Below are 20857 nucleotides of genomic sequence, written 5' to 3'. Positions count from 1 at the left end.
TTCCCAAGTGTAGCGGGGCGGGTGCACTTCTTTCTGTTTTGTTTGGCCAAGCAGGGTGTGTGGGCTCAGGGAGAAACGGGAGACGTCCTGGACTGCTGCGCTGGTGCATTTTTGTCTTCTCTGTCCTGTTTCTTCCTGCAGCTGAGTAACTTGCTGTGACTCCTGAATTCTTCCGTAGCGTGTTGTGTGTAGGCAGCAGCATCTGCAGTCTTTATATAGGAATTGAGGCGTAGAGGCCTGGGAAGTGCTGGTGTAGAAATCCTCTTTTCACCTTTTTTATAGAGATGTGTTGTCACTGTAGGAGCAGGAGAAGCTTCTCACCGAATACTTTCCATGCAGTAGCCAACAAGTGGTTAGAAAGGGTGTTTGGAGTCCTTGAGAGGGGAAGACGAGTGCTGTGGCGGAGTGTAGGGAATGAACGTAGACATAGGAGAGGGGCCAGTACGAAAGATGATGAAGTAACTTGGCTTTTGAGAGGTGACTGGAGAGTCGAAGCTGTCGACCCCTTTTTGTCAAGCCTAAGCTCACTTGTGTGAATTCCTGTTGCGATTTGACAGCTGCTGCAATCGCAAAAACAGCATATCCGGAACCTGAATTGCAGAGCTGCCCTGCAGATTGCTATACAGAAGATGGAGAGGGAAGTAACAGCTTCTTGCCTGAAACAGCAAAGCCTTCCGGTAGCATCTGCTGCAGCTATCACACAACTGGAGGAGCGCATGCAATGGTAAGGGAGTAAGAGAGGGGGAGCAAGGCTTCACTTTCTGGGACTGTGTGAAAGCCAGAGGGTTGCCTTCTTGCAGCACAGCAAGTTAGTGCAGGCTTTTGAAAGACGCTTTTGCTTTTGGCTCTGTTACTTCATGCTCTTCTTCCAGGCTTTATACTCTTGAGGCTTGCTGTATCCACACGACTATAATTGCTTGCATGTCTTTCCTAGGCTCGAAGTTCGAAATGCCAGACTGGAAGCCATGGCCCAGCAACAAGCCATGATCATCGAGGCCCTTCAGAAAGACCTGCAAGCCTCTGCCTCAGTAAGCTAGCCATAGACCTCCCTCTTTGTGAGCTCCTGAGCCTAATTACTTAATCACGTGGGGAAATCCTGCCCTTCCCCAGCTTTCTGGTTGTGAGAGCTGTCCCACGATACCATAGCAAGTGCTTCTTAACGCCCTCTTAGCTAAGGCCCTGACAGTAATGCGCTGGCTGAAGCCCCTTCTGCTTTAGGCCAGTCGTGAGGCAGAGACCTCATGCTCTCTAACCAAGCGTAGGTGTCGTGCATCATTCATTGCTAGGGGTTGTCCGAATGTCCATGCTGCTTTCAGGACCTCTTTGGTAAAGGCACGAAGGTTTAAGGAGGCGTTGAGACCTTTGCGGCAGCTGGGCTCAGCGACATCTTCGGATGCATCTCCTTCCCGTGTCAAGAGCGGGTTTGAAGCTGAGAACAGCCACCCACACTTCTGAGAATTCAGTCCTGTGTTGCGGAGCTCCGCCTTGCTCCTAGGCGGCAAGGAGCTTCCCAGCTTTTGTTTCAGAGGGGATCCAACTGATAGCCCTGGAGTTAAGCTCCTTGGCAGTGTTCCTCCTCTTGTGGGTAGCTTTGCACTCCTGGGCGTTCCTTGACTTCATTCCCTTCCCCCCCGCCCTTTTCTGTTAGCCTGTATCAATAAGTAGCAGGACAGAAGGGTACCTGGGTGAAGTTTGGAGTAAAAACACCTTTAGGAATATAGCACGTTTGAAGGGAGAGGGGAAGAAAAAAAACCACAAAAAACGAACACACATTCATTCCTTTTGTTCATCAGTCTGGCACAATATAAAGGATGTGCTAATGCATCATTTTCCACAGTTTTCAAATCTCTCGGAAGTTCGGTTTGGTTACCGTAATGTTCTTCCCAGGGATTTCAGTGGCCCAGGCCACTGTAAAACTAACAGCGTTTTCTTTCCGTGCCCCTCCCCAGTCTCCACGGAACTGGCAAAGTCGGCAGTGATGAGATGATGCTGGAGCCAAGGAAGAGCCAATTGCAGACAGCGAAGAGCAGATCTGAAGAGCTGAGGGATGTCTGGAAAACTCTGGCTTCCACCCCGTGCAGCTCCTCCCCTGCATTTCGTTCCACATGTGCTGCTCCACGTTGCTATTCAATAAACTTCGCCATCTAGTCCATCATAGAAGGAGAGAATTATTGAGGATGAAAAAGACCGCGAGACCATCAAGTGCACTGGTCAACCTGACCTCCGAAACCCCATTGCCAGGGAAGTGGCTGCAATGTCTGCACAATGCACAGACCGTCACAGTTTTTAAGGACTGAAAAGCAACACGAGTTCCTAATGGCCAACCCAAACCTCCCCTGGCGCAACACCTCCTCACGTGCTATCCCTTCTCACCTGAGAGCACAGGCCGGCACCCACTTCCACGCGAAGACCCGGGCTGCCCTGCGCTCACCCTGTGCCTGACGCCCGCGAGGCCACCCTGCAGTGGAGGCACTGGGCAGGCACCCCCCGCCCCTGCAGGGCGGTGCCCCCCAGGCTGGACGCCCCTTGTGATGCCCTTTGTGACACCCTTTGTGACACCCTGCCCGTGGCCTGGCAGCAAAGCCTTGTGCTGCCTGCAGCCGGCGGCGCTCAGTGCTGTCGCCGCCACTGGGGAAGCGACAGCGCGTGTGTGGCCGGGAGCGTGGCTGCGGCCCTGCCCTCGCGTGGTGCCTCTGCCTCGCCGCGGGGCTCCCAGCCGTCTCAGCTCCCGTCTCCCTGCCCGGAGCCCGGCAGAGCCCGCCGGGCGCCTCTGGTGCCGTTGCCCTGAGGCGGGCCATGGCCTCATTCCCGCCGCAGCATGCAGAGGGTCTTGGGGCTCCTCAGGGGCCGTCGGGAGGCACCGTCGGTGCCTGTCGGCTCCAGGAGAGGCAGCCTGGTGGGCTGCACGGCGCGGCCGCCCGTGGCGACCTGGCCCTGCTGCAGCGGCGCCGGTGGCTGAGGAAGCTGTGCATCAACTGGCGGGATGCGGAGGGGCGGTAAGGGGCAGCCAGTGCCTGCAGCCAGGCCCTGGCCCTGCCTGGAAGCGCCCAGCCCAGGCGGAAGCGCTCTGGGCCCTGGGCCGGCCCGTCGTGGTCTCTCTGCCTTAACGTAGCATCTGGAATTTGCAGGACACCTCTGCATCTTGCGTGCGCCAACGGCCACGTGGATGTCGTTCAGTTTCTGGTTAGGAAGAAGTGCAAGCTGAACCCACGTGACAATTTGAAGAACACGCCCCTGATGAAGGTACGTGAAAACACGACGCCGTTGCTGTAGATGGGGCTTGTTGGCTCCGCTCTGAGGGCCGATGGCTTCCTGGCGGCATTCTTCACGTAGGCCCGCGCAGACACAGGGGCGCTGCAGTCAGCGCAGAATGGGCACGTGTTCCCTGACCTTTGGAGACCCTCTTGTTTTCCCGCGTTGGGAAGCTCTCTCTGACAGAGAGAAGCGTAGGCGTTGCAAGTCATTCCTTGCCTGTCTCTGGTTTCCAGGCGGTAGCATGCAAGCAAGAAGGCTGCGTGGCTGTTCTGCTAGAGCACGGCGCTGACCCAAACGTCACAGATCGTGGCGGCAACACTGCCCTTCACCTCGCTGTCCACACTGATAACGTGTTTGTAGCGGGGGTCTTACTGCAGCACAATGCCCAGGTTGATGCTCCGAATCAGGTAACCTGGTAGCTCGGGCAAGGCTGTCCTTCAAAAAAAAAAAAAGTGACTTCACTTTTCTCTCCTGTGCTAAGGTAGATTCTCTCTCCTTTCAGCTGGGATACACGCCGCTCGCTCTCGCAGTCTCCCAACGTTGCAAAGGGATGGCAGAGTTCCTTCTGGAAAAAGGAGCCGACGTGAATGCGCGAGATTGCTCTGAAAGGTGAAGGGTTTTTCAAAAGTTCGCCTGGGTTTCCTTAGCATTGCTCAAGTGAAATTGATCAGAGGCATAGGAACGACCTTTGCAAAAGAAGCCGGAGCCGCACCGGAGGAGTTCCTTCTGCATGCCTTGTGAAAGCAGATCTGCGCGTGGCTGCGGTCTTCCTACAGGGGGTGTTTTCCACGCTGAGGGCTGCAGGAAAGCATTGTCTGCGGTGCCCCCCAGCACACAAGCACAGCCATTCTGAAACCTGCCCTTTGCTCAGCAGCATTGCTGTTAAGCAGGAGAGGGAGAACCTGCCTGGAGACCTCCTGAGGTCCCGTCCAACAGGAGTTCGCTCGTGCTTTGCCTTTGCTTTCGCTGTCCCTGTAGGAAAGGGGGGGAATGCGTTGCCTGGGAGGCAAATGGGGAGGGGACTAAAACAACGGCAACGCGATGTCTGCAGAAGCTGATGTCTTTTCCACCTGGTTTTGGATGCTACAGGACCGTTCTTATAATTGCTGCTGTTGTGGGGGATACGGACATCATGCGACTTCTTCTTCAGCGTGGTGCTGACCCTTCTCTGACGGACATCACCGGCATGACAGCCAGGGGTTACTTAGCAACTCTCCATAGCCAAGAGTAAGTGTTCTGCATCGTTCATTGCCAGGGGGTTGTCCAAATGTCCGTGCTGTCTTACGGACCGCTTGGTAGAGGCACCAAAGTTTAAGGAGGCGTTGAGACCTTTGTGTCAGCTGGGCTCAGCGGCATCTTCAGATGCATCTCCTTCCCGCATCCTTTTTCAATAGTAGCCTGGGTGTGCAGCAAATTTTTGTTTATTTATCTTCTAAGGTTTAGTTAAGAAGCAAACGTGCAAGTGGTCTCTTCCAGAGCCCCAAGTTACCCTCTGCCAGGCCGGTCAGAGGATAACAGCTGTCCAGCAGCGGGGAGTTACTCTATAGAGGGGAAGAGGCGTCTATAGACTGACTGAAGGTGCCTGTAGTGAATATGAAATCTGTAAGAGTAGCGCAAGCAGCAGTGTGTGTGTAACCCTTTATCAACTGGCTCTGAAGCTGTACAGGCTGGACAATGAACGGCTGCTGCTTTTCTAGTGAAGACTGTAGGCAAGGCTGTGGTTATTGTTATCCAAATGGATTCCCTTTCTTTCTGTCCGTAGTCTTACTGAGGAACGGGAGGAACCCGTGAGCTCTCAAACCACGGGAGAGTCTTCTGCACATGCTGCAAAAGGCACAACAGTACCCGACAGCTCCTGCCCGGTGACAACTGGTGGGTACCGATTAGGCACACTTGCACTGAGCGGAGTAGGCGGGATCCTTCAAAGTGGACGAGATGATGTGGGAAACCCACTCTGGCCTGTAGCAGAATAATAACCCATTTTTGGGATGCAGGGCTTGAGTGATGGGGAGAAGTAGAGTGAAGGAAACACTCGCCGTGACTGGTTTCTTACCTCCTTTGCAGGTGGTGTCCTAGCAGCAGCAGAAGCGGAGCAAGAGGAAGATGATGACTCTTGTGAATCCTTTTCAGCAAGTGGAATAGCGGAAGGTGGAGAGATGCAGATCCTGAAATCTGCCGAGAAGCCTGGAAAGATGGAGATGGACGCTCAGTTGGCTGAGAAGCTATCTGAAGGTTAAACCCCTCAGAGGGAAACGGTTGTCATGGGGTCAGAGCTGTGAGCTCCTAGCCCATTTTTCAGTGGCAACACCTAGGTGTCTGGCTTCTGGGAAGGTTTCGGGCAGCGCATCTCAGAGAAGGGCGATCTCTTCTGGCAGTGCTACGGAAAGAGCATTCTTTCTTGTCGATTTCCCGTCAGCACGAGGATGCTTTGCAGTGTTTCTACAGTGCCTCCTGGCCAGTGCAAAGTGACCCTAAACACCAGAGTCTGGAGATGGTGTCTATAGAGACCAGACGGCCCAAACTGTCCGCACGCCGCGACTCCTGCATGCCAGAGTCTCTTCCTGGATGCTACCCAGCCACCTTTGGGCACTGCTTAGAGCCACGTGCGCTGTCATGCTTAGGCACCTCCTGCTGGAAAGGAGGCAGCAAGAGGTGGTGATGCCAAGAGAATACCGTGCTGCGGCTGGGTGCGAAGGCACCCTGGGAAAACACTTCCTGTCTGCACTTGTACCGTGGAGTTGAACCGCTATGCGTCATTTGATGCAGGCCTTGAGGGATGGGGAAAAGTAGAGAGAAAAGGACACTCAGAGCGCCTCGTTTCCGACTTCCTTTGCAGATACGTTGCTGCTATTATCCGTAGAGGAAGAGGAAGGTGGTGACTCTTGTTCTGATTCTGAGGTATGATTCTGAGAATGATGAAGCTGTGGCAGACGTTGCGCTTCTGCATCCCAAGTGCTGAAAGGCAGGGCGACGGCGCGTTATTTCTGGGCAACCTTTCCACACTGCCTGACTGTCTGTGTTCTTGCTCACTCAGGGGTCTGCAAAGGAGAAGGAAAACCTTCCAGAACAACAGGATGCTGAAACTCAAACAGATTTTCAGGACGATACACAGGTGACTGTGCTAAAGAGCGATGCAGATCAGTTGTGCAGATGCCTGCTGGTGGCGGGCACAATTTCTTAGGTTCAAATTCCAGCTGAAGACCGATCTACTGATAGAGTCGAATGAGTAAAAGCATATCTCGTCTTGTCATGTCCTTACTGATTTCTGCATTCTCATGTAACGCCATTTCTTCAGGGTGTGGTCAGACAGCTGCCGCAGGAGCTTCCCGGTGCTCTTGAAGAGCAGCCCAAATCCAAAGCTCCTCTTGAAGACCCTATGCGCTGCCGCAGGTGCCTGAAGGGAGAGAAGAGGCGTTTGCGGAAGGAGTTGGACACGTTTAAAGCCAAGGTATGGAAAGGCTGTCTCTTACCACCTCTGCAGGGGCCCAGGCCTTTTTTGCGGCAAACCCAAGTGGGGATCTGCTCCTGTTGTGGGGGTTTTGTGTAACCCCGGCTGGTTCAGTGTGCGGCCAGCTGGGAGGGAACAGAACTGCTGCTTTGGGGTCTGCTTGTTTGTGCCTCCTGAAGTCAGAGCACGCAGCTGAGCTCAGGTTGTCTCAGTACCCTAGACAACTTGGCCACACGGTGGGATTCGGTGGCAGGGAAGTGACTCGCCCTCCTTATACGCCTGGCACCTATGGTTAGAGAGGTCAGGATCCATGAAGTCGCCTCGTCCCGACTTGCAGCACAATGTGCGTGTTCCTTTCAAAGAGCTGCTTCCCAAGTGTAGCGGGGCGGGTGCACTTCTTTCTGTTTTGTTTGGCCAAGCAGGGTGTGTGGGCTCAGGGAGAAACGGGAGACGTCCTGGACTGCTGCGCTGGTGCATTTTTGTCTTCTCTGTCCTGTTTCTTCCTGCAGCTGAGTAACTTGCTGTGACTCCTGAATTCTTCCGTAGCGTGTTGTGTGTAGGCAGCAGCATCTGCAGTCTTTATATAGGAATTGAGGCGTAGAGGCCTGGGAAGTGCTGGTGTAGAAATCCTCTTTTCACCTTTCTTATAGAGATGTGTTGTCACTGTAGGAGCAGGAGAAGCTTCTCACCGAATACTTTCCATGCAGTAGCCAACAAGTGGTTAGAAAGGGTGTTTGGAGTCCTTGAGAGGGGAAGACGAGTGCTGTGGCGGAGTGTAGGGAATGAACGTAGACGTAGGAGAGGGGCCAGTACGAAAGATGATGAAGTAACTTGGCTTTTGAGAGGTGACTGGAGAGTCGAAGCTGTCGACCCCTTTTTGTCAAGCCTAAGCTCACTTGTGTGAATTCCTGTTGCGATTTGACAGCTGCTGCAATCGCAAAAACAGCATATCCGGAACCTGAATTGCAGAGCTGCCCTGCAGATTGCTATACAGAAGATGGAGAGGGAAGTAACAGCTTCTTGCCTGAAACAGCAAAGCCTTCCGGTAGCATCTGCTGCAGCTATCACACAACTGGAGGAGCGCATGCAATGGTAAGGGAGTAAGAGAGGGGGAGCAAGGCTTCACTTTCTGGGACTGTGTGAAAGCCAGAGGGTTGCCTTCTTGCAGCACAGCAAGTTAGTGCAGGCTTTTGAAAGACGCTTTTGCTTTTGGCTCTGTTACTTCATGCTCTTCTTCCAGGCTTTATACTCTTGAGGCTTGCTGTATCCACACGACTATAATTGCTTGCATGTCTTTCCTAGGCTCGAAGTTCGAAATGCCAGACTGGAAGCCATGGCCCAGCAACAAGCCATGATCATCGAGGCCCTTCAGAAAGACCTGCAAGCCTCTGCCTCAGTAAGCTAGCCATAGACTTCCCTCTTTGTGAGCTCCTGAGCCTAATTACTTAATCACGTGGGGAAATCCTGCCCTTCCCCAGCTTTCTGGTTGTGAGAGCTGTCCCACGATACCATAGCAAGTGCTTCTTAACGCCCTCTTAGCTAAGGCCCTGACAGTAATGCGCTGGCTGAAGCCCCTTCTGCTTTAGGCCAGTCGTGAGGCAGAGACCTCATGCTCTCTAACCAAGCGTAGGTGTCGTGCATCATTCATTGCTAGGGGTTGTCCGAATGTCCATGCTGCTTTCAGGACCTCTTTGGTAAAGGCACGAAGGTTTAAGGAGGCGTTGAGACCTTTGCGGCAGCTGGGCTCAGCGACATCTTCGGATGCATCTCCTTCCCGTGTCAAGAGCGGGTTTGAAGCTGAGGAGAACAGCCACCCACACTTCTGAGAATTCAGTCCTGTGTTGCGGAGCTCCGCCTTGCTCCTAGGCGGCAAGGAGCTTCCCAGCTTTTGTTTCAGAGGGGATCCAACTGATAGCCCTGGAGTTAAGCTCCTTGGCAGTGTTCCTCCTCTTGTGGGTAGCTTTGCACTCCTGGGCGTTCCTTGACTTCATTCCCTTCCCCCCCGCCCTTTTCTGTTAGCCTGTATCAATAAGTAGCAGGACAGAAGGGTACCTGGGTGAAGTTTGGAGTAAAAACACCTTTAGGAATATAGCACGTTTGAAGGGAGAGGGGAAGAAAAAAAAACACAAAAAACGAACACACATTCATTCCTTTTGTTCATCAGTCTGGCACAATATAAAGGATGTGCTAATGCATCATTTTCCACAGTTTTCAAATCTCTCGGAAGTTCGGTTTGGTTACCGTAATGTTCTTCCCAGGGATTTCAGTGGCCCAGGCCACTGTAAAACTAACAGCGTTTTCTTTCCGTGCCCCTCCCCAGTCTCCACAGAACTGGCAAAGTCGGCAGTGATGAGATGATGCTGGAGCCAAGGAAGAGCCAATTGCAGACAGCGAAGAGCAGATCTGAAGAGCTGAGGGATGTCTGGAAAACTCTGGCTTCCACCCCGTGCAGCTCCTCCCCTGCATTTCGTTCCACATGTGCTGCTCCACGTTGCTATTCAATAAACTTCGCCATCTAGTCCATCATAGAAGGAGAGAATTATTGAGCATGAAAAAGACCGCGAGACCATCAAGTGCACTGGTCAACCTGACCTCCGAAACCCCATTGCCAGGGAAGTGGCTGCAATGTCTGCACAATGCACAGACCGTCACAGTTTTTAAGGACTGAAAAGCAACACGAGTTCCTAATGGCCAACCCAAACCTCCCCTGGCGCAACACCTCCTCACGTGCTATCCCTTCTCACCTGAGAGCACAGGCCGGCACCCACTTCCACGCGAAGACCCGGGCTGCCCTGCGCTCACCCTGTGCCTGACGCCCGCGAGGCCACCCTGCAGTGGAGGCACTGGGCAGGCACCCCCCGCCCCTGCAGGGCGGTGCCCCCCAGGCTGGACGCCCCTTGTGATGCCCTTTGTGACACCCTTTGTGACACCCTGCCCGTGGCCTGGCAGCAAAGCCTTGTGCTGCCTGCAGCCGGCGGCGCTCAGTGCTGTCGCCGCCACTGGGGAAGCGACAGCGCGTGCGTGGCCGGGAGCGTGGCTGCGGCCCTGCCCTCGCGTGGTGCCTCTGCCTCGCCGCGGGGCTCCCAGCCGTCTCAGCTCCCGTCTCCCTGCCCGGAGCCCGGCAGAGCCCGCCGGGCGCCTCTGGTGCCGTTGCCCTGAGGCGGGCCATGGCCTCATTCCCGCCGCAGCATGCAGAGGGTCTTGGGGCTCCTCAGGGGCCGTCGGGAGGCACCGTCGGTGCCTGTCGGCTCCAGGAGAGGCAGCCTGGTGGGCTGCACGGCGCGGCCGCCCGTGGCGACCTGGCCCTGCTGCAGCGGCGCCGGTGGCTGAGGAAGCTGTGCATCAACTGGCGGGATGCGGAGGGGCGGTAAGGGGCAGCCAGTGCCTGCAGCCAGGCCCTGGCCCTGCCTGGAAGCGCCCAGCCCAGGCGGAAGCGCTCTGGGCCCTGGGCCGGCCCGTCGTGGTCTCTCTGCCTTAACGTAGCATCTGGAATTTGCAGGACACCTCTGCATCTTGCGTGCGCCAACGGCCACGTGGATGTCGTTCAGTTTCTGGTTAGGAAGAAGTGCAAGCTGAACCCACGTGACAATTTGAAGAACACGCCCCTGATGAAGGTACGTGAAAACACGACGCCGTTGCTGTAGATGGGGCTTGTTGGCTCCGCTCTGAGGGCCGATGGCTTCCTGGCGGCATTCTTCACGTAGGCCCGCGCAGACACAGGGGCGCTGCAGTCAGCGCAGAATGGGCACGTGTTCCCTGACCTTTGGAGACCCTCTTGTTTTCCCGCGTTGGGAAGCTCTCTCTGACAGAGAGAAGCGTAGGCGTTGCAAGTCATTCCTTGCCTGTCTCTGGTTTCCAGGCGGTAGCATGCAAGCAAGAAGGCTGCGTGGCTGTTCTGCTAGAGCACGGCGCTGACCCAAACGTCACAGATCGTGGCGGCAACACTGCCCTTCACCTCGCTGTCCACACTGATAACGTGTTTGTAGCGGGGGTCTTACTGCAGCACAATGCCCAGATTGATGCTCCGAATCAGGTAACCTGGTAGCTCGGGCAAGGCTGTCCTTCAAAAAAAAAAAAAGTGACTTCACTTTTCTCTCCTGTGCTAAGGTAGATTCTCTCTCCTTTCAGCTGGGATACACGCCGCTCGCTCTCGCAGTCTCCCAACGTTGCAAAGGGATGGCAGAGTTCCTTCTGGAAAAAGGAGCCGACGTGAATGCGCGAGATTGCTCTGAAAGGTGAAGGGTTTTTCAAAAGTTCGCCTGGGTTTCCTTAGCATTGCTCAAGTGAAATTGATCAGAGGCATAGGAACGACCTTTGCAAAAGAAGCCGGAGCCGCACCGGAGGAGTTCCTTCTGCATGCCTTGTGAAAGCAGATCTGCGCGTGGCTGCGGTCTTCCTGCAGGGGGTGTTTTCCACGCTGAGGGCTGCAGGAAAGCATTGTCTGCGGTGCCCCCCAGCACACAAGCACAGCCATTCTGAAACCTGCCCTTTGCTCAGCAGCATTGCTGTTAAGCAGGAGAGGGAGAACCTGCCTGGAGACCTCCTGAGGTCCCGTCCAACAGGAGTTCGCTCGTGCTTTGCCTTTGCTTTCGCTGTCCCTGTAGGAAAGGGGGGGAATGCGTTGCCTGGGAGGCAAATGGGGAGGGGACTAAAACAACGGCAACGCGATGTCTGCAGAAGCTGATGTCTTTTCCACCTGGTTTTGGATGCTACAGGACCGTTCTTATAATTGCTGCTGTTGTGGGGGATACGGACATCATGCGACTTCTTCTTCAGCGTGGTGCTGACCCTTCTCTGACGGACATCACCGGCATGACAGCCAGGGGTTACTTAGCAACTCTCCATAGCCAAGAGTAAGTGTTCTGCATCGTTCATTGCCAGGGGGTTGTCCAAATGTCCGTGCTGTCTTACGGACCGCTTGGTAGAGGCACCAAAGTTTAAGGAGGCGTTGAGACCTTTGTGTCAGCTGGGCTCAGCGGCATCTTCAGATGCATCTCCTTCCCGCATCCTTTTTCAATAGTAGCCTGGGTGTGCAGCAAATTTTTGTTTATTTATCTTCTAAGGTTTAGTTAAGAAGCAAACGTGCAAGTGGTCTCTTCCAGAGCCCCAAGTTACCCTCTGCCAGGCTGGTCAGAGGATAACAGCTGTCCAGCAGCGGGGAGTTACTCTATAGAGGGGAAGAGGCGTCTATAGACTGACTGAAGGTGCCTGTAGTGAATATGAAATCTGTAAGAGTAGCGCAAGCAGCAGTGTGTGTGTAACCCTTTATCAACTGGCTCTGAAGCTGTACAGGCTGGACAATGAACGGCTGCTGCTTTTCTAGTGAAGACTGTAGGCAAGGCTGTGGTTATTGTTATCCAAATGGATTCCCTTTCTTTCTGTCCGTAGTCTTACTGAGGAACGGGAGGAACCCGTGAGCTCTCAAACCACGGGAGAGTCTTCTGCACATGCTGCAAAAGGCACAACAGTACCCGACAGCTCCTGCCCGGTGACAACTGGTGGGTACCGATTAGGCACACTTGCACTGAGCGGAGTAGGCGGGATCCTTCAAAGTGGACGAGATGATGTGGGAAACCCACTCTGGCCTGTAGCAGAATAATAACCCATTTTTGGGATGCAGGGCTTGAGTGATGGGGAGAAGTAGAGTGAAGGAAACACTCGCCGTGACTGGTTTCTTACCTCCTTTGCAGGTGGTGTCCTAGCAGCAGCAGAAGCGGAGCAAGAGGAAGATGATGACTCTTGTGAATCCTTTTCAGCAAGTGGAATAGCGGAAGGTGGAGAGATGCAGATCCTGAAATCTGCCGAGAAGCCTGGAAAGATGCAGATGGACGCTCAGTTGGCTGAGAAGCTATCTGAAGGTTAAACCCCTCAGAGGGAAACGGTTGTCATGGGGTCAGAGCTGTGAGCTCCTAGCCCATTTTTAAGTGGCAACACCTAGGTGTCTGGCTTCTGGGAAGGTTTCGGGCAGCGCATCTCAGAGAAGGGCGATCTCTTCTGGCAGTGCTACGGAAAGAGCATTCTTTCTTGTCGATTTCCCGTCAGCACGAGGATGCTTTGCAGTGTTTCTACAGTGCCTCCTGGCCAGTGCAAAGTGACCCTAAACACCAGAGTCTGGAGATGGTGTCTATAGAGACCAGACGGCCCAAACTGTCCGCACGCCGCGACTCCTGCATGCCAGAGTCTCTTCCTGGATGCTACCCAGCCACCTTTGGGCACTGCTTAGAGCCACGTGCGCTGTCATGCTTAGGCACCTCCTGCTGGAAAGGAGGCAGCAAGAGGTGGTGATGCCAAGAGAATACCGTGCTGCGGCTGGGTGCGAAGGCACCCTGGGAAAACACTTCCTATCTGCACTTGTACCGTGGAGTTGAACCGCTATGCGTCATTTGATGCAGGCCTTGAGGGATGGGGAAAAGTAGAGAGAAAAGGACACTCAGAGCGCCTCGTTTCCGACTTCCTTTGCAGATACGTTGCTGCTATTATCAGCAGAGGAAGAGGAAGGTGGTGACTCTTGTTCTGATTCTGAGGTATGATTCTGAGAATGATGAAGCTGTGGCAGACGTTGTGCTTCTGCATCCCAAGTGCTGAAAGGCAGGGCGACGGCGCGTTATTTCTGGGCAACCTTTCCACACTGCCTGACTGTCTGTGTTCTTGCTCACTCAGGGGTCTGCAAAGGAGAAGGAAAACCTTCCAGAACAACAGGATGCTGAAACTCAAACAGATTTTCAGGACGATACACAGGTGACTGTGCTAAAGAGCGATGCAGATCAGTTGTGCAGATGCCTGCTGGTGGCAGGCACAATTTCTTAGGTTCAAATTCCAGCTGAAGACCGATCTACTGATAGAGTCGAATGAGTAAAAGCATATCTCGTCTTGTCATGTCCTTACTGATTTCTGCATTCTCATGTAACGCCATTTCTTCAGGGTGTGGTCAGACAGCTGCCGCAGGAGCTTCCCGGTGCTCTTGAAGAGCAGCCCAAATCCAAAGCTCCTCTTGAAGACCCTATGCGCTGCCGCAGGTGCCTGAAGGGAGAGAAGAGGCGTTTGCGGAAGGAGTTGGACACGTTTAAAGCCAAGGTATGGAAAGGCTGTCTCTTACCACCTCTGCAGGGGCCCAGGCCTTTTTTGCGGCAAACCCAAGTGGGGATCTGCTCCTGTTGTGGGGGTTTTGTGTAACCCCGGCTGGTTCAGTGTGCGGCCAGCTGGGAGGGAACAGAACTGCTGCTTTGGGGTCTGCTTGTTTGTGCCTCCTGAAGTCAGAGCACGCAGCTGAGCTCAGGTTGTCTCAGTACCCTAGACAACTTGGCCACACGGTGGGATTCGGTGGCAGGGAAGTGACTCGCCCTCCTTATACGCCTGGCACCTATGGTTAGAGAGGTCAGGATCCATGAAGTCGCCTCGTCCCGACTTGCAGCACAATGTGCGTGTTCCTTTCAAAGAGCTGCTTCCCAAGTGTAGCGGGGCGGGTGCACTTCTTTCTGTTTTGTTTGGCCAAGCAGGGTGTGTGGGCTCAGGGAGAAACGGGAGACGTCCTGGACTGCTGCGCTGGTGCATTTTTGTCTTCTCTGTCCTGTTTCTTCCTGCAGCTGAGTAACTTGCTGTGACTCCTGAATTCTTCCATAGCGTGTTGTGTGTAGGCAGCAGCATCTGCAGTCTTTATATAGGAATTGAGGCGTAGAGGCCTGGGAAGTGTTGGTGTAGAAATCCTCTTTTCACCTTTCTTATAGAGATGTGTTGTCACTGTAGGAGCAGGAGAAGCTTCTCACCGAATACTTTCCATGCAGTAGCCAACAAGTGGTTAGAAAGGGTGTTTGGAGTCCTTGAGAGGGGAAGACGAGTGCTGTGGCGGAGTGTAGGGAATGAACGTAGACGTAGGAGAGGGGCCAGTACGAAAGATGATGAAGTAACTTGGCTTTTGAGAGGTGACTGGAGAGTCGAAGCTGTCGACCCCTTTTTGTCAAGCCTAAGCTCACTTGTGTGAATTCCTGTTGCGATTTGACAGCTGCTGCAATCGCAAAAACAGCATATCCGGAACCTGAATTGCAGAGCTGCCCTGCAGATTGCTATACAGAAGATGGAGAGGGAAGTAACAGCTTCTTGCCTGAAACAGCAAAGCCTTCCGGTAGCATCTGCTGCAGCTATCACACAACTGGAGGAGCGCATGCAATGGTAAGGGAGTAAGAGAGGGGGAGCAAGGCTTCACTTTCTGGGACTGTGTGAAAGCCAGAGGGTTGCCTTCTTGCAGCACAGCAAGTTAGTGCAGGCTTTTGAAAGACGCTTTTGCTTTTGGCTCTGTTACTTCATGCTCTTCTTCCAGGCTTTATACTCTTGAGGCTTGCTGTATCCACACGACTATAATTGCTTGCATGTCTTTCCTAGGCTCGAAGTTCGAAATGCCAGACTGGAAGCCATGGCCCAGCAACAAGCCATGATCATCGAGGCCCTTCAGAAAGACCTGCAAGCCTCTGCCTCAGTAAGCTAGCCATAGACCTTCCCTCTTTGTGAGCTCCTGAGCCTAATTACTTAATCACGTGGGGAAATCCTGCCCTTCCCCAGCTTTCTGGTTGTGAGAGCTGTCCCACGATACCATAGCAAGTGCTTCTTAACGCCCTCTTAGCTAAGGCCCTGACAGTAATGCGCTGGCTGAAGCCCCTTCTGCTTTAGGCCAGTCGTGAGGCAGAGACCTCATGCTCTCTAACCAAGCGTAGGTGTCGTGCATCATTCATTGCTAGGGGTTGTCCGAATGTCCATGCTGCTTTCAGGACCTCTTTGGTAAAGGCACGAAGGTTTAAGGAGGCGTTGAGACCTTTGCGGCAGCTGGGCTCAGCGACATCTTCGGATGCATCTCCTTCCCGTGTCAAGAGCGGGTTTGAAGCTGAGGAGAACAGCCACCCACACTTCTGAGAATTCAGTCCTGTGTTGCGGAGCTCCGCCTTGCTCCTAGGCGGCAAGGAGCTTCCCAGCTTTTGTTTCAGAGGGGATCCAACTGATAGCCCTGGAGTTAAGCTCCTTGGCAGTGTTCCTCCTCTTGTGGGTAGCTTTGCACTCCTGGGCGTTCCTTGACTTCATTCCCTTCCCCCCCGCCCTTTTCTGTTAGCCTGTATCAATAAGTAGCAGGACAGAAGGGTACCTGGGTGAAGTTTGGAGTAAAAACACCTTTAGGAATATAGCACGTTTGAAGGGAGAGGGGAAGAAAAAAAAAACACAAATAACCGAACACACATTCATTCCTTTTGTTCATCAGTCTGGCACAATATAAAGGATGTGCTAATGCATCATTTTCCACAGTTTTCAAATCTCTCGGAAGCTCGGTTTGGTTACCGTAATGTTCTTCCCAGGGATTTCAGTGGCCCAGGCCACTGTAAAACTAACAGCGTTTTCTTTCCGTGCCCCTCCCCAGTCACCGCGGAACTGGCAAAGTCGGCAGTGATGAGATGATGCTGGAGCCAAGGAAGAGCCAATTGCAGACAGCGAAGAGCAGATCTGAAGAGCTGAGGGATGTCTGGAAAACTCTGGCTTCCACCCCGTGCAGCTCCTCCCCCGAATTTCGTTCCACATGTGCTGCTCCACGTTGCTATTCAATAAACTTTGCCACCTAGTGTGCATCTTTATTGTCATAGAAGGACAGAATCACTGAGTTTGGAAAAGACCTTCAAGACCATCAAGCGCACTGGTCAACCCAACCTACGAAGCCCCATTGGTAGGGAAGTTGCAGTGAGAAGAGGAAGTGTGTGGGTACAGTCACCCAGCTGCTAATTTCGAGTTGCAGAGGCCTGTGTTCTTCAGCAGGGATATGTTGGAAGAGGTGAAAGAGAAATCTGCTGCCCTTTGGAGCATGCCAGCTGCTCTTGGCAGCAGCTTTTGGCAGCTCCCAAAATGGCTGGAGGCTGTCCCCAGAGCTTTCTACGGGGAGAGGAAAAGGAGGCGACTCTGTTCAGCAGCGCTGGTGGTTTGCTGCACACACCTGCTACTGTAGTTGGCAAGTGGTGCCTGTGGCTATGGGGAAGGGATGCTGGGCGACGTTTCTGTGCAGGAGGAGGTTGGAGTTGTTTTGGCCCTCAGCGGTGGGGTGGTTTGCTGCAGTTTTCTTCCATGGGTCTGGGGGAAGCAGCCATAGCAGCCATCTAACTCTTGGGTAAGAGTTCCTGAATAGCTTCGCTGATGGAGAAGTGGACAGAGCCATAAGCATAACTCTTGTGGTGTGCAAAGGGCAGGAAAGGGGAGATGTGCAAGAGACAAGTGGCAGGAGAGGACTGGGTGCTGTTGGGTAGGAGAGAGAGAGCAAATTCTACAGCGCTGTGCCCAAGGCTCTGCTTCTAAGATCTCAGCGTCCCGTGAATAGGTAGGGAGCAGAAAATCCCAGCAATAGGAGCTGGCTTGAATGAATGCTATAGCTATGAAGCTGAAAAGAGGTAGCAACAACAGAATCCGTACCAAACAGTTGTGTAAAGTTGAGATGTGCCATGAGCAGAAACTAAGTGTGAAGGGTGTGAGGAAAGAATATTTGCAGCCTGGTTAGCCCCGTGCAGACTTAAAGCACAGTCTCTTTTCTGATGCCTACAGCAGTTTACCTTTTAAATGACAGATGAGGTAAGTGGGACACTGAGTTCTCTATGATGTGAAGTTGGCTAGGCCAACATTGAATATGTGCAGTAAGTACAGGTGATCAGAGACTCACCAACGAGGAAAAAATAGATCGACTTCAGTGCTGGAAAGATCAATCAGCCTCTTTACCATAAGAATTGCAAAGCAAATGCACTTCTGCCAAACTGCATGCTATCCCATCTGTCAGCTTTTTCTCTCCAGCAGTTCAGCTAAGCAACATTGAAGACACTGATGTACTCTCAAAGCCTGGTCTACAGGACTGCTTCAAATGCGAGGTGTAAAGGTGGTGGTGGTAACACAATGAGAGCTGATGCTTCCAGGTGTACTGAAAAGTTTTAAAACCGAGTACTGAGCGTTGATATTCCTGGTCCCCATTGCTTAGAATAGCAATGTGGAAGCTCGCCTTCAACCACATTTCAGAGCCTGCCATTACTTATCAGAGTCTCTGAGGATTAGGAAAGAACTTTTAATTTAGCATCCCTTGCCTGGAATGTGAATTAAACAGCAAAAAGTAGGATCAGAAACATAGAATGGTTTAGGTAGAAAGGGACCTTGAGGACCACCTAGTTCCTATCTCCCTGCCACCAGCAGGGACACCTCCCACCAGACCAGGTTGCCCAAAGCCCCATCCAATCTGGCCTTGAACACTTCCAGGATGAGGCATCCACAGCTTCTCTGGGCAACCTGTTCCAGGGCCTCACCACCCTCAGAGTAAACAATTTATTCTGAATATCTAATCTAAATCTATTCTTCTTTACCTTAAAGCCATTGCCCCTTGTTCATTCACTACATCCCCTGACAAAGAGTACCTCCCCAGCTTTCCTGTAGGCCTCCTTTTGGTACTGGAAGGCCACTGTAAGGTATCTCAGGAGCCTTCTCTTCTCCAGGCTGAACAACTCCCTCAGCCTGTCTTCACAGGAAAGGCTCTCCAGCCCCTTGATCATTTTCGCAGCCCTCCTCTGGACTCGTTGTTGTATGACCACATCCTCCTTGTTCTGGAGGCCCCAGAGCTAAACACAGCACTCCAGGTGGGTTCTCATGGGAACAGAGAAGAGGGGGAGAATCACCTCCCTTGACCTGCTGGCCATGCTGCTTTTGATGCAGCCCAGGATACGGTTGGCTTTCTGGTCTGCAATCGCTCATGGTGGGCTTGTCATCAACCAGCACCCCCCAGGTCCTTCTCCTCAGTGCTGCCAATTTCTCTAGGAGAATGCTGTGGGTAAGAGTGTCAAATGCTTTAGTCAAATGCAGGTATATGACATCCATGGCCTTTCTGAGCTCTACTAAACTGTTCAACGTTTTGTAGATGGAGATCTGGTTAGTCAGTCAGACCCTGCCCTTTGTAAACCTATGCTGGCTGCTTCTGACCACTCAGTTGTCCCGTACATGCCTTGTGATGTAATCGGGATGATCTGCTATGTGACTTCCCCTGGTACCAAGGCCAAACTGACATGCCTCTAATTCTCTGAATCTTCCTTCCTGCCCTTTTTGTAGACTGAAGTCGCGTTTGTTAACCTCCAGTCAACTAGGACTTCCCCAGTTAGCCAGGACTGCTGGTAAATTCTTGAAAGTGGCTTGGTGTTCAGAGAGATGCTTGGCTCCTTGAAGCAGAGGCTCTAGGTGCTCCCCTGCCATCTCAGGTGAGAATTAAGCTTTCTTCTTTTGGTCCTGTGACTTCTGAGTTGTGCTGAAGGGTGCCACAGCCTCAGCTGGACAGCAGGGGTTTATACTAAACAGCAGGACACACACAGGGTCATTCTCTTGGTGGTTCGGGAGTGTCTGAGTGGGCTCAACACACACAAATCCATGGGTCCCGATGGGATGCATCCACGTGTGCTGAGGGAGTTAGCGGAGGTGATTGCCGAACTGCTCTCTATCATCTTTGACAGGTCTTGGAGAACAGGAGAGGTGCCTGAAGACTTGAGGATAGCCAATGTCACTTTGGTCTTCAAGAAGGGCAAGAAGGAGGATCCGGGAAACTACAGGCCAGTCGGTCTCACCTCTGTCCCTGGAAAGATGTTGAAACAGCTTGTTCTGGATGCCATCTCCAAGGAATTGGAAGAGAAGAAGGTTATGAGGAGTAGTCAGCATGGATTCACCAAGGGGAAATCGTGTTCAACCAACCTCGTAGCCTTCTATGATGGCATCACCAGCTGGGTAGATGGGGGGAGAGCAGTGGATGTCATCTACCTTGACTTTAGCAAGGCTTTTGATACCGTCTCCCACAACATCCTGCTAGCAAAGCTGAGAAAGTGTGGGATAGACGAGTGGACAGTAAGGTGGGTTGAGAACTGACTGACTGGCGAAGCTCAGAGGGTGGTGATCGGTGGTGCAGAGTCTAGCTGGAGACCTATGACTAGCGGTATTCCCCAGGGGTCAGTGCTGGGTCTGGTCTTGTTCAACCTCTTCATCGATGACCTTGATGAGGGAAGTGTCCACCCTCAACAAGTATGCCGATGATACAAAGCTGGGAGGCGTGGCTGACACGCCAGAAGGCTGTGCTGCCATTCAGCGAGACCTGGACAGGCTGGAGAGCTGGGCAGGAAGTAACCAAATGAGGTTTAACAAGAGCAAGTGTAGAGTCCTGCACCTGGGAAGGAACAACCGCATGTATCAGTACAGGCTGGGGGATGACTCTGTGGAGAAGGACCTGGGGGTCCTGGTGGACGACAGGTTGACCATGAGCCAGCAGTGTGCCCTGGTGGCCAAGAAGACCAATGGGATCCTGGCGTGCATAAAAAGGAGCGTGGCCAGTAGGTCAAGGGAGGTGATCCTCCCCCTCTACTCTGCCCTGGTCAGGCCTCACCTGGTGTACTGTGTCCAGTCCTGGGCTCCCCGGTACAAAAAAGACGGGGATCTTCTGGAAAGAGTCCAGCAGAGGGCAACAAAGATGATATGGGGCCTGGAGCATCTTCCCTGTGAGGAAAGACTGAGAGACCTAGGTCTGTTCAGCCTTGAGAAGAGAAGACTGAGAGGGAATCTCATCAACGTTTACAAATATCTTAAGTGTGGGAGACAGTGGGATTTAGCCAACCTCTTTTCAGTGGTTTGTGGGGACAGGTCAAGGGGCAATGGTCAAAAAATGGAGCACAGAAAGTTCTGCACCTGCGTGGAACATGTGAAAGAACTTCTTCAAGGTGAGGGTGACGGAGCACTGGAACAGGCTGCCCAGGGAGGTTGTGGAGTCTCCTTCTCTGGTGATACTCAAGGCCCATCTGGACGCCTACCTGGGCAACCTGCTCTAGGGAACCTGCATTGGATGGGGGTTTGACCCGATGATCTCTTGAGGTCCCTTCCAACCCCTACAATTCTGTGATTCTATGAACCAGTTTATCTCACAATTGGACAATTTGTCCAGAAGGATGCTGTGAATGACAGTATATTAAAGGCCTTACTGAAATCTGGGGAGATTACGTCCACTGCTTTCCCTTCATCCACCAAGCGGATGACCTTATCATGGAAGATCAAATTACTAAGGCAGGACTTTCCCCTGATGAAACCATGTTGACTATGCCTGGTAATAGCTTTGTTCTTTAACTGACTTCCAATATT

At 52.8% G+C, this 20857-nt stretch overlaps 3 protein-coding genes across 8 annotated transcripts; all 3 read left to right on the top strand.

Annotated features, from left to right (window-relative positions):
• Positions 1-2063: 2063 nt before the first annotated feature.
• On the top strand, positions 2064-3653 carry LOC121063858 (ankyrin repeat domain-containing protein 7-like; the record flags this gene model as incomplete). Its single annotated transcript, XM_040544767.1, has 3 exons — positions 2064-2996; positions 3129-3243; positions 3489-3653. Coding segments are annotated over exons 1-3 (480 nt in total), but the record flags the coding sequence as incomplete, so codon positions are not given.
• Positions 3654-3657: 4 nt separating this feature from the next.
• Positions 3658-5566, top strand: LOC121067604 (ankyrin repeat domain-containing protein 34C-like). Its single transcript, XM_040552333.1, has 4 exons — positions 3658-3864; positions 4345-4482; positions 5018-5127; positions 5320-5566. The coding sequence occupies exons 1-4, from the start codon at positions 3806-3808 to the stop codon at positions 5490-5492; spliced, it is 480 nt and encodes a 159-aa protein (XP_040408267.1). The 5' UTR covers positions 3658-3805; the 3' UTR covers positions 5493-5566.
• A 3709-nt stretch (positions 5567-9275) lies between these two features.
• LOC121067581 (ankyrin repeat domain-containing protein 7-like) lies at positions 9276-17345 on the top strand. 6 transcript variants are annotated; one of them, XR_005818341.1, is made up of 12 exons: positions 9276-10070; positions 10203-10317; positions 10563-10736; positions 10832-10938; positions 11419-11556; positions 12092-12201; positions 12394-13227; positions 13364-13441; positions 13625-13777; positions 14703-14869; positions 15080-15173; positions 16101-17345. XR_005818341.1 is itself a non-coding variant. In XM_040552301.1 (7 exons), the coding sequence occupies exons 1-7, from the start codon at positions 9871-9873 to the stop codon at positions 12564-12566; spliced, it is 1017 nt and encodes a 338-aa protein (XP_040408235.1). In that variant the 5' UTR covers positions 9276-9870; the 3' UTR covers positions 12567-14298. The 6 variants fall into 6 exon arrangements, 1 of the variants encoding a protein (XP_040408235.1); XR_005818342.1 differs by lacking the exon at positions 13364-13441; XR_005818340.1 differs by having other exon boundaries at positions 13364-13777.
• The last annotated feature ends 3512 nt before the right edge of the window (positions 17346-20857 follow it).

The sequence above is a fragment of the Cygnus olor genome, chromosome 1 (genome assembly GCF_009769625.2).
Source record: "Cygnus olor isolate bCygOlo1 chromosome 1, bCygOlo1.pri.v2, whole genome shotgun sequence".
NCBI lineage: Eukaryota > Metazoa > Chordata > Aves > Anseriformes > Anatidae > Cygnus > Cygnus olor.
This window is presented reverse-complemented; position numbering and strand designations above follow the sequence as displayed.

Coding starts and splice junctions, on each gene's coding strand:
- LOC121067604 (XM_040552333.1), top strand. CDS start 3,806: ATGGCAGAGTTCCTTCTGGAAAAAGGAGCCGACGTGAATGCGCGAGAT. Junction 3,865..4,344: donor GCGCGAGATTGCTCTGAAAG/GTGAAGGGTTTT, acceptor TGGATGCTACAG/GACCGTTCTTATAATTGCTG. Junction 5,128..5,319: donor CTCCTGCCCGGTGACAACTG/GTGGGTACCGAT, acceptor CCTCCTTTGCAG/GTGGTGTCCTAGCAGCAGCA.
- LOC121067581 (XM_040552301.1), top strand. CDS start 9,871: ATGGCCTCATTCCCGCCGCAGCATGCAGAGGGTCTTGGGGCTCCTCAG. Junction 10,318..10,562: donor AGAACACGCCCCTGATGAAG/GTACGTGAAAAC, acceptor TCTGGTTTCCAG/GCGGTAGCATGCAAGCAAGA. Junction 11,557..12,091: donor GCAACTCTCCATAGCCAAGA/GTAAGTGTTCTG, acceptor TTCTGTCCGTAG/TCTTACTGAGGAACGGGAGG.